Genomic DNA, 12,624 nt, shown 5'->3' with positions numbered 1-12,624 from the left:
CGTTTAGTCTGATCTGCTCTGGATTGATGGTTGAAGTGAGTGGTGAAGATCAGATCACCATGGCCAGATCCAGAGAGCTCTCTGAGGCCTTCAGGAAGAAGGTTGTAGATGCAGAGGAGTCTGGACAGGGGTTTAAAAAGATTTTAGAACAATCAGAAATCAGACGTTTTACTGTCCGCTAGATCATTTCATCAAAAGTAGAGAACTGCCAGCGTGACCAGATCAGGCAGTCTTAGCAAGTTCAGCCCTAAACCAGAGACCACAAGTCCTAAAATGTCAAGGCAGGATCTACAGGTAGCTCTCACCACAGGGACCTGCTTGATGTCAAAGTACAGCATCTACAGTGCTCCAAAATCTAGCAGGTGCATGTGTCCCAATACTTTTGTCCATATAGCATGCGTTCTCACTTTAACAGCAAAGCGTGTGTGTGTGTGTGTGTGTGTGTGTGTGTGTGTGTGTGTGTGTGTGTGTGTGTGTGTGTGTGTGTAGTTGAAGTCTGAGTTAATCAGCGCTAGGAACTGTGACCAGGTCCCAAAGCCAGCACTAATGGCAGAATAAGCAGTGTGTCCTACAGCAGACCCATTCCAGCAGAAGCCTTCGATCCACTGCCGTCTTTAGACACAATCAAGAAATCTTAATTTGCTTCGTGACTGAAGTCTGGTTTAAGTGTATGAGTGTGTGTGTGTGTGTGTGTGTGTGTGTGTGTGTGTGTGTGTGTGTGTGTGTCTATGCGAGGTCAGGATCAATAAGCTGTTATGAGACAGTGAAGGTAAGGCCTTGGTGTGACACGGGTCGATGCTAACTTGTAAAGCGCATTTCAGACACGCATCTCTGCTCTCCCTTACTTCCTCTCGGACATGTGACCCCTCTTAACCTTGCAGTGAATGAATGACCACTGCTCCGGAAGAGCAGCAGATGGTATTCTTAGCAGCCAACCTAGAGAATGTGCCTTAAGGAAACCCGTCGGATGTCGCTGACATAGTAAACGTATGGCAAGCTGTTTCAGCCGAAAATGCCACCAGCAATAAAAGCTGTAATTCAGCTTTCACCAGTAATAACTCAGATTTAAGGTCTCTTACTCAATTACTACTAGTAAAATGTAAAAAAAAAAATCTTACTCAGTTCGTATTAGTAAAAACTCAAAATGAAGATCTCTAACTTAATTCTTACTAGTTAAAACTCAAATTTAAAATATCAAACTCAATTGTTACGTGTAAAAACTCAAATAAAGATCTCTAACTTAATTCTTATTGGTAAAAACACAAAATATCAAAATATAATATCAAATTTCAAAAAGTTTTAACTTTTAAAACTTCAGGTAGGCTTAAGTTACAGATGTTCATTTGAATTTTTACTTATAAAAATTGAGTTAGAATTGAGTTAGAGTGTTAGATATTTTATTTAGCAACTCGGTTGTTACTAGTAAGAACTCAAAATTATGATCTCCAACTAAATTTTCTACGAGTTAAAACTCAAATGAAGATCTCTAACTTAATTCTTACTAGTTAAAACTCAAATTTAAAATATCAAACTCAATTGTTACTTGTAAAAACTCAAAATGAAGATCTCTAACCTAATTTCTACTAGTTAAAACTCAAATCTAAAATATCAAATTCATTTTAATTTGAGTTATAACTATGAAAACTTGAGGTAGACTTGAGTTAAAGATGTTCATTTGAATTTTTACTAATACAAATTGAGTTAGAATTGAGTTAGAGAGTTAGATATTTTATTGATCAACTCCGTTGTTGCTAGTAAGAACTTAAAATTGATCTCTAACTCAATTTTCTACTTGTTAAAACTCAAAATGAAGATCTCTAACTTAATTCTTACTAGTTAAACATTTAAAATATCAAACTCAATTGTTACTCATAAAAACTCGAAATGAAGAAACTCAATTTCTTTTTTATTTTTCATATCTTTAATGGAATTGTAAGTCAAATGTTACCACTGATTTACTTGGGAAAATGTAGAAAACTAAGAGAACTTTCAGAGAGAACTGCTCGTAGGGTTGCTAGACTGCTCTGGAGTGCTGCACTGCTCTGCTTCATGCGTGATCTTCATGGTAGAGTCAACAGAAAAAAACCTCTACCTCACCACTAAATGAGCTAGAGCTCCTACTCATAACACCTGATTCAGCTCATTAGACCCGTCAGACCCGGAGTGTTGGAGCAGTGATCACACTCTACATTCATACAAGTTTATCTTGGAGTCAAACTGAAAGCCTTGATTGTTTCCTCCAGTCAAGATTCCGACCAGAAGGACGTACATTGACCCTGAGACGTGTGAGGACCTGCTGCAAGCCGTCCATGCCTTCGCAAAGGAGCTCGACAACTCCAGCGTCAAGATCGAGAGGATCGTTCATACCGGTAAAAACTGTTCTCCCATTTATTAACATTGACGGAATTCGGCTGACTCTCTTTTCCAGACTGAACTGCATGTGAATGAATGAACGGAGGTAGGTGAATGTAGAGTTAGGAGGCTTGTCCAAGGCCTGCCCAGCGATGCCACGTTGACGGCAGTTCTAAAAGAGGCGGTGGCTGGCTAGCGTGTATTGGGGGAGACGTGTGTTAAGCCCTTATCCTGTGTGATGGGAGCATTGCTAGTGCTAGGGAGAGCTACAAACAGAATTGCTCACATTGAAAAATATTAGACATATAGACGATGTAACATAATTTCCCCAAAATATCATAGTTTTGGACAGTGCAACAATGCGACACCCAGTATCAGTTTCGGGCTAGACCTGCTAATTTCCAAAAAACTTAAATCTAATAGAACTGATGTAAAGTAGGTCATGTGATAACAGTAGCCACACATACTCTAATGAAGTGGCTCTCAAATCAGTCCTCAAGGACCCTCAGACAGACTCTTACCCCAACCCAGCTCTCATCACACAAGGACAGAAAAATGTGAACTGTCTGGGAGTCCCTCAGGACTAGTTTGAGAGCCACTGACCTAATATTATTATACGAGCAGCAATAGCCAGCGTAGCATCATACTAGAGTTCCAATGACCGCTGCACCATAACGTCAGTCAGATGTTGAATCTCTGTTGAAAATGAAACATTTTAGAGATTCTTGATTTTGTTAAATCAAAAGTTACATATTTATCAATATCAATATTGGGCTGATATTAAGCTCCAATGTAAGACAGATGTTGAGTTTTGGTGGGAAATCAGTCACATATCCATCAATATCAATATTGGGCTGACATCAAGCTCCAACGTTAGACAGATGTTGAGTTTTGGTTGGAAATCAGTCACATATCCGTTAATATCAATATTGGGCTGACATCAAGCTCCAATGTTAGACAGATGTTAAATTTTGGTTGGAAATCAGTCACATATCCGTCAATATCAATATTGGGCTGACATCAAGCTCCAACGTTAGACTGTCAGTCTGGTCTACAGTAGGATACAGCCCCACCCCTGAGCATGAACACTGGCTCATTGGGACCCTCTACCCTTTGGACTGCCTGGATCCATTTAGATCTTAGCATGTGCTTGGTCGGAAATGCTTGAAAACCCAGGTATGGCCATTTTAGAGTTAGTTTAGAGTCGCGGCACTGAGGTACACAGCAAACGAAGGGTCAAATTACCTGCTAACAGAAACCGACGGAAGTGAGAACCTGGAAATGTGAAGAGTCCTATAAAGATCATTCATTTTGAAGTTGTTTGTTAAACAAGTAAGCTATTAGATCAGTGTCTGATAAAGCCCCCCTTTCAAAAGGTATAAAAGTGGTAGTATACCACCATACTCATTCCTCCTTGTCCCTGATCAGGCCTTTTGGAGTGATTGATTTCCACCACTTAGGCCTCAATCAGGACGTTTTGCAAACCTGTGCTTTTTGCGGAGCTCCAACCGTTTAGCTGTAGGCATATGTCATGATTCCCACGTGGGATCGATTGGGAAAGCTTCTGTCTTTGAGGTGTGGGTCCCACCCTGGTTTCATTAGGGTCATTCTTTATTCAGCAGTCAATTTCGATCTCCATTTTTTTCATGCTAGGCCAGTTTTATTGATGTGTGTGTGTGTGTGTGTGTGTGTGTGTGTATACAGACTGAGAACACTGGCATTGCCCTGCTTACATGTAATTTAACTCTAAAATGAGGCCCTCCTCAGATCTTTAACTCGCAGGCGACCTTGAATATGGTCTTCCTCATTTTTACGAAGGGTTCCATGTTGTTTCCGGTCCGTTACTGATGGCGCTCTCTCTCGCTCGATTTCGCCCTCTGTAGGAGACTTTGGGGAAGTGTGTCGCGGCTGTCTAAAGCTGCCCAGCAAGCGGGAGCTGCCAGTGGCCATCAAGACGCTGCGGGCCGGGTGCTCGGACAAGCAGCGGCGCTCCTTCCTGTCTGAGGCTGGAATCCTGGGCCAGTTCGACCACGCCAACATCGTCCGTCTGGAGGGAGTCATCACTAGAGGTGAGCAGGGAGAGAGGGACGGGAGATTAAGGATTAAGGATAAGGAATAAGCCTGAAACAGTTACAACTGTTGTCAAATAAACTGTTATCAATAATTAATAAGAATAATTATGTCATCAAATAAGTATGGATTGGGCTGCAAAGGGACTCTACGACTGGTTTTTGGTGCTGTACTTGTCTGTGCAGTCGTAGTAAGCAATTAATGTACACTACCATTAAAACATTGGGGAATCTTTTGCTGCATTAATAATTTTGGTGTTTTATGTGTAGTAATATGTAAATTTACAATTATAAACTAGATTTAGACGCTCATCCAATATTTTTACATTTTATGAAACGTGTATACTGTAACTGTTTCTAGTTATTGTGACAATTTGATCACTTTTGAAATGCAGTGCTAGATATTAATTATAGCTCGATTCCTGATGTTCTACAGCGTTCCGGGTCATTATGGAATCATCTACAGCTCTGTTCATTATTCTGGAGGTGTTTTGAGACTTTATCTTTTACAGCTTAGTGCACTATTATAGAGTCCTGTTGATTATTTGAAACACGTGAACTTCTGCAGAACTCTTTTCTGCAACCAGATCAGTTTAATGTTCAGGAAACTCAAGCGGTGCTTCTACACTCTTAACCAGAGCTTCTGAATGATGGGTTCAAGGTTTGGACAGTGTGACAGTGTTTCAGATCTTTTGAACTGTGATTCCAGGTTCTTCAATGGTGAATTCTAGCCTGGGAACAGTGATTCCAGACTCTAGAACTGTGATTTCAGGTTCTTCAGTGGTGAATTCTAGCCTGGGAACAGTGATTCCAGACTCTAGAACTGTGATTTCAGGTTCTTCAGTGGTGAATTCTAGCCTGGGAACAGTGATTCCAGACTCTAGAACTGTGATTCCAGACTCTGGAACTGTGATTCCAGACTCTAGAACTGTGATTCCAGGTTCTTCAATGGTGAATTCTAGCCTGGGAACAGTGATTCCAGACTCTAGAACTGTGATTTCAGGTTCTTCAGTGGTGAATTCTAGCCTGGGAACAGTGATTCCAGACTCTAGAACTGTGATTCCAGACACTAGAACTGTGATTCCAGGTTCTTCAGTGGTGAATTCTAGCCTGAGAACAGTGATTCCAGACTCTAGAACTGTGATTCCAGGTTCTTCAATGGTGAATTCTAGCCTGGGGACAGTGATTCCAGACTAGAACTGTGATTCCAGGTTCTTCAATGGTGATTTCTAGCCTGGAAACAGTGATTCCAGACTCTAGAACTGTGATTCCAGACTCTAGAACTGTGATTCCAGGTTCTTCAATGGTGAATTCTAGCCTGGGGACAGTGATTCCAGACTCTTGAACAGTGATTCCAGACTCTAGAACTGTGATTCCAGGTTCTTCAATGGTGAATTCTAGCCTGGGAACAGTGATTCCAGACTCTTGAACAGTGATTCCAGGTTCTTCAATGGTGAATTCTAGCCTGGGAACAGTGATTACAGACTCTAGAACATTGATTCCAGACTCTAGAACAGCAACTCTTGGATTCCAGTGATTCCAGACTTTTGAACTGAGGAGTCGTGATTTTAAGCTACTGAATAGTGATTCTAAACTGTGGAACAGTGATTCAGAGTGTTTGATTCCAAAAAGAACGGATTCCAAAATCTTGAATGGATTTCATGCTTTTGACTAACGCTGACTAACAAGTTTTGAAACTGGTATTCTAAACTCCTGAACGGTGCTTCAAATAGGATTCAAAGCTTTAGAAAGATGAAGCCGAAATGTTAAACTGTGATTCCGAGCATTTTACCAGTACTTCCAAACTCTTGAGCTGTGATTTCAAACTGATTCCAAGCTAAAATCCCCCTCGTTCTGCAATTACAATACAATAATTGGTGATGGTGGAATTACGTAGTGCTGGTGGAGATGATGCTGTAGTTACCTCAGTTACTTCAGTTTTTATTTTTAACAATATTCTGGTTGTTTCCTGTTTTAACATTCCTAGAACCAGTCTGGAGCCCTGTAGAGAAGTCTAGAGCTCATTTCATTCTAAATAAACGATACATTGACTCCTCAGTCAACGTCCTCAACAGCTAATTGGCTTGGCGTAGCGGCCCCAGTAAGGAGATATGAAGAAAAGAGAAAAGACTGGAGGGAAAGGAGAACAGAGAGGATAAAGCATGGAGCGTCTATTCAGACAAAGGGGAAATAACAGATGAGCGGGATGGACAGATGTGTGCGTTTCTGCTGAAATAGATGGAGGAGAATGATGGAGCGGACGCCCGTCTGGCAGGTAGCGCGAAAGGAGAAAATTACGGGGGTAACAAACAGTGATGTGTTAATACTGGGCTGAAAAAGAAAGGTACTCGGCGTACTCTTTCCACACAGGAGACAACATATAATGAATATGTGGGAAAAGAGAGAAAGGGGGATGGATGGGACATGCCTGTGATGAGAAAGGAAGGAGGAGAGATTAGGAAGGAGGGAGGGAGGGATGGATGATCCTGCATGATTCTTCTAGACAAAGGAGGCGGATGTTTGGGACGGGAGAACGGCTGAACACAAAGGAAAGAAAAGTGGACGGATGATTCCGGCGGATTCATCCTGCAAGGTGAAAGCAGAGAAGGCTGATGAGTGTGGGTGTTATCTGCATCAACATATCAGCCCTATCTCTGAGGTGACCGGCTGGGGGAAAACAAAGCAAAAGGGGCTACAATGAAGAGCCTGATTAGAGCCGGCCAATGAGCTGCAGCAGAAATATCTAATCCATTGAAACAGCAGGAGAGAGATGGATCACATCTATATCTTTAATTGAACTCTGTCTCTCTCTCTCTCTCTCTCTCTCTGTCCATCTCGCTCCTACCTAACCACCCCCACCCCTCCACCCCCTCCTTTGCTTGCTTGCTCTCGCCGGCGTGAGCCTTTGTTCGAGCCACCAGTTGAAATGAATTGAAAAGTGATATTACGGCTGATATTAGTCTGGGGCCGTGTGTATTTTCAGATGAAAGATGGATGGGGGGACGTGATGTGATGTCTCTGTGCAGAGATAGATGTGATCCATCACGCTCGGGTCTCCTAACAGCACCTCACCACCTTTCCCCATGCTAACTGACTCCTGATGCATTTAAATGAATGGGACTGGGTATTGATTTTAGATGGTCAGATGAGAGAAATTAATGTGTGTGTGTGTAAGAGAGAGAGAAACAGAAAGAGAGAGAGAGAGAGAGAAGGGTCATGTGAACTAATTGAGATGCTCCCATGGTTTAGATTTCGTTTTGAAGGCCATGTGAAATGTGCAGACGTCCTGTTTAAGTTGGATTAGTCAAAGCGGTACTTGATTTTAATCCAGTATGACTCTGCATTCTATTTAGCTTTTGCAGTTTGATGTAATAATTAGGGAGTCTTTGCAGATCCATACTGGATTACAGTGTGTATAGTTATTACAGGCTGATGGTAAGAATTCCAGTATGAATCTACAGTATCTTAATCTACAACAATTTTTACCCAAGATAAATCTGTTCTAGAAGTTCTTTTAATCTGACAGTAATGAGTGTGGAGTGATGCCAGAATTCCAGTGTGTGGTTTCTTTCGGCCTGACTTTAAAAATTCATACTGTTATTACAATACAGTTATTACTATCAGACTGAAAGAAAGAAACCACACACTACAAATTCATACTGGAATGGAACCCCTCCACAATTATTACTATCAGAAAAACTACATTCTACAAATTCATAGTGGATTAGAATCTATACACAATTATTACTATCAGACCAAAAGAAAACACATACTACAAATTCATACTGGATTAGAATCTATACACAATTATTACTATCAGACCAAAAGAAAACACATACTACAAATTCATACTGGATTAGAATCTATACACAGTTATTACTGTCAGACTAAAAGAAACTACATTCTACAAATTCATACTGGATTAGAATCTATACACAATTATTACTATCAGACCAAAAGATAACACATACTACAAATTCATACTGGATTAGAATCTATACACAGTTATTACTGTCAGACTGAAAGAAACCACATACTACAAATTCATACTGGATTGGAATCAATCCACAACTGTTGTGGTTTCTTTCAGTCTGACAGTAATAATTGTGTATAAATTTTAATCCAGTATGTATTTGTAGAGTAGTTTCTTTCGGTCTGACAGTAATAATTGTGTATAAATTTTAATCCAGTATGTATTTGTAGAGTAGTTTCTTTCGGTCTGACAGTAATAATTGTGTATAAATTCTAATCCAGTATGAATTTGTAGAGTAGTTTATTTCGGTCTGATAGTAATACTTGTGTAGAGATTCTAATCCAGTATGTGTACATACCTGCAGTATGTAGCTTTTACAGTCATGCAGTAATAATTTGGGTTCATTTAACCCAGTATGAATCTCTAGTGGGTGTGGTTTTTGCAGTTTGGCAGTAATAATTGTGGAGTGATTTTAATCCACTATGAATCTGCAGTCCGTAGTTTTTACAGTCTGGCAGGAATTCATATGCAGTGGTTTATATGCGGTATGAATCTGCAGTGTGCAGTAATAATTAAGAGATTAATCCAGTATGAATCTGCAGTGGGAGTAGTTTTTACAGTCTGGCAGTAATAATTGTAATTGGAGAGTAAATGGGCTTCTGTAATTGGCTGAACTCAGAGCCCCATCCATAACAATAGTCCTGTTTTCACACTACTGCAATAAACACTGCTAATACACACGGTCATGCCCCGCCTTGCTATTGTTTGTGTGAACATCTGGGACCAGTTCAGTCCTGCACATTATAGAACCCACCCAGACCCTGATCCAGACCCAGTAGAACTGAGCTGACAGTGAATAGAATTATAGAGAGAAGGAGGAAAAGTGATGGAAAGAGAGAGAGAGAGTGTGTGTGTGTGTGTGTGTTCACAGGTGTCTCGGTACGTAGTCACTGAGCAGATGTGCAGGGTGGGGTAATTGGTTCTCCAGACACAGCGGGCCATGCTACTGTCTCTAATCTGTCCTCGTCTTCTCATCCTCCATCTGCAAATGACTCTCCTCCTTCCTGTCGTCTACACCCCCCCCCCCCTCCCATCTCTTCATATCTCCATCCCTCAGCTTCCCTCACCTGTTTACCTCCAGCGCAGAGCCGGATCTGAGAGCCCGGCAGGGGGGCGCTCTAATTGAGCGCTGGTCTGATTGTGTGAGCAGGAAACTGGTTGCTGGGGTTCAGAAGGAAGTGAGGAGCGCTCTGGATATGGGCTCCTCTCAGAGGTTTTAGGATTGTGCGGCTCTGGATGTCTCTGTTGATTGTGGTGCTCTCATGCAGACGGCCAGGCTGCGGGTGGCGGGGGGCATGTGAACCGGAGCGGGGGTGTGAGTCATTGGCAGGAGCTGTACGGGTCTCTTGGTGTTTGCTCTCAGTATGAGAGGTTGAGCTTGTGATTCACCAGGCAGCCGGGGGCCTTCATTACCACACACACACATACACACACACACACACACCATTTGACACCTGCCCTCTTTGTTTGTCTTCCTGCAGGTAGCACTATGATGATCGTGGTGGAGTGCATGGCCAACGGCGCCCTGGATTCTTTCCTCCGGGTTAGTATCCGCATACTAATGAGGTTTCTTCCTGTTTACCGTTTACGTAAGGGCTGGGCGATATGGCGATGTCTTTGCGCTATGGTAATGAATTACTGCACGATACATTTTTGAGTCATTCATGGGTATCGACAGTACTTGTACTGAGACACTGCATGTCTTAAAAAAAGAAAAGACGTGTAAACTGCAGCGACCGGTGTATAGTAACATGTAGCTGAATAATTGTTGGCTTATTGTGACGTTTTTTATTTTGTTTTGTTTATATTTTATTTGAAAATATTGTAGTTATTGTTTTTCATAAGCTTTTTAAATATCTATATATGTTGTCATGCTGGGGCATTCCTCCAAAAAGCTAAATATGGTGAACTGTAGTGTGTGTGTGTGTGTGTGTGTGTGTGTGTGTGTGTGTGTGTGTGTGTGTGTGTGTGTGTTTTCCTTATGATTAGATTATGTATATTATGTACAATATGGTTTTAGGTCTTAGGCTCCTGATCACATGATTAGGTGATTATTTAATCAAATAATCACAGATGCAGGTAAACATCAATACAGTAAAAAAAAAGTTGCACCCCCTCCTGTTTAATCTCTTTTTATTAATATCTAATATAAATTATTCACTGTTTTAATATAAATGATTCAGTATGTAATATAAATTATTCAGTGTGTAATATAAATGATTCTGTATCTAGTATAAATGATTCAGTATGTACAATAAATTGTGGTATGTTGTATAAATGATTCAGTATATAGAGTAAATGATGTGGTATCTACTAAAAATGATTCAGTATATAGTATATATGATTCAGTTTGTAGCATAGGTGATTTAGTATCTGCAATAAATTGTGTCTAGTATAAATTATTCAGTACCTCCTAGAAATAGTTCTTTGTGTACTAGACATGATTTAGTATCGGCTAGAAACGATTCAGTACCTGCTATAAAATATATATTTATATATATTTATATAATATATATATATATAAATAAATATAAGGAAATATATATATATATATATATATATATATATATATATATATATATATATATATATATATATATATATATATAACCACGACTTTCTGTAGGAATATTATTATTATTTATTCTATTAGTATTCCAATATCCCACTGCCCAGATAATGAGCTCTTTTATCGTAGTGTGTGTGTGTGTGTGTGTGTGTGTGTGTGTGTGTGATCATGTAGTAGATGAGAACTGGGTCATGTGACTGTGTTTTAAATGCTGCATGCTCTGATGTAGACATTTAATTAAGTATTTTGCCCCTTTCAGTGCTGCAGTTCTCTCAGTTACAGCAGGGCTTTAACTCTCTTCCACCGCCTCCTCCTTTCATCCGGTCTTTGCCTTCCTCCTCCTTTGTTTATTTTCTTCATATTTAATGTTCTGTTGCTTTTACTTTTCTAAGTCATTATTTTGCCTCAGCTCATCCCTTCTCTCTCTCTCTCTCTCTCCCTCTCTCCCTCTCTCCCTCTCTCCCTCTGTCTCTCTCTCTCTCTCTCTCTCTCTCTCTCTCTCCCTCTGTCTCTCTCTCTCTCTCTCTCCCTCTCTCCCTCTGTCTCTCTCTCTCTCTCTCTCCCTCTCTCCCTCTGTCTCTCTCTCTCTCTCTCCCTCTCTCCCTCTGTCTCTCTCTCTCTCTCTCTCTCTCTCTCCCTCTATCCCTCTCTCCCTCTCTCCCTCTGTCTCTCTCTCTCTCTCTCTCCCTCTCTCCCTCTGTCTCTCTCTCTCTCTCCCTCTCTCCCTCTCTCTCTGGGATACACAAGGAAATCATCTGTGCTACTCTTGTCAGCATCTTCAGTGTATGCTCATCGTGCTTTTGTTTTCTGGAGGCTCTTTAGACTTTGTTGGCCTTTTCTTGTAACTAAATAAAGGTCAGACTTTAAACTGTGTGTGTGTGTGTGTATGCATGTATTTCTGTGTGTGTGTACAGAAACATGAAGGTCAGTTGAGTGTGCTCCAGCTGGTGGACCTGCTGAGCGGAGTGGCCTCTGGGATGAAGTACCTGACAGAGATGGGCTTTGTTCACCGTCGCCTGGCCGCCCACAAAGTGCTGGTCAACAGCAGCCTGGTCTGCAAAGTGTCCGGTTTCAGACCACTGCAGGAGGACAAGATCGAGGCGGTCTACACCACACTGGTGAGTGACCAACACTGTGGAAATGCTTTATTGTTCTAACCCAAAAACCAACCTGATCAACCTGACACATTTATATGATGAGCAGAGAATTTTTTTTTTTTGGAGGGGGGGGGGGGGGGCAACACACTCATAGACACCAGTGAAACACACACAGTGGACAGTGAGCACACATGCCCGGAGCGGCAGGCAGCCATTGCCATTGTGGTGCCCGGGGAGCAGAGAGGGTGAAGGGCCCTGCTCAAGAGCACAACAGTGGCAGCTTGCTGACCCCGAGTATCAAACCCACAACCCTGCCATCAATTGCAGTAGTTTCTGCTGAGCCACCACTACCTACACCATGTTTGGAGGCTATATTTAGTCTGGCTAGCTCCTTTTCCAATTAAGTCACATCCAAAACAGCTGTCTGCTCCCATGTCTGTAAAGATTCTGCCGCCTTTTACCTTCAGTAAAACAAGGCGTAAAACTAATTGTGGGTAAATCTTC

The 12,624-nt window shown here is 41.3% G+C and overlaps 1 protein-coding gene across 1 annotated transcript in view; it reads left to right on the top strand.

Moving 5' to 3' along the window:
- LOC140573784 (ephrin type-A receptor 7-like) overlaps positions 1 to 12,624 on the top strand; it is a 173,925-nt gene that overhangs the window by 152,743 nt on the left and 8,558 nt on the right. Inside the window, exons 10-13 of the mRNA XM_072693346.1 lie at positions 2,244 to 2,369; positions 4,236 to 4,421; positions 9,936 to 9,997; positions 11,938 to 12,141. Coding sequence (XP_072549447.1) covers positions 2,244 to 2,369; positions 4,236 to 4,421; positions 9,936 to 9,997; positions 11,938 to 12,141 — 578 coding nt within the window. The remainder of the gene's footprint in view (positions 1 to 2,243; positions 2,370 to 4,235; positions 4,422 to 9,935; positions 9,998 to 11,937; positions 12,142 to 12,624) is intronic.

The sequence above is a fragment of the Salminus brasiliensis genome, chromosome 12, assembly GCF_030463535.1.
Source record: "Salminus brasiliensis chromosome 12, fSalBra1.hap2, whole genome shotgun sequence".
Lineage (NCBI taxonomy): Eukaryota > Metazoa > Chordata > Actinopteri > Characiformes > Bryconidae > Salminus > Salminus brasiliensis.
Note: the sequence above shows the minus strand (reverse complement) of the source record. Positions and strands in the feature narration are given on the sequence as shown.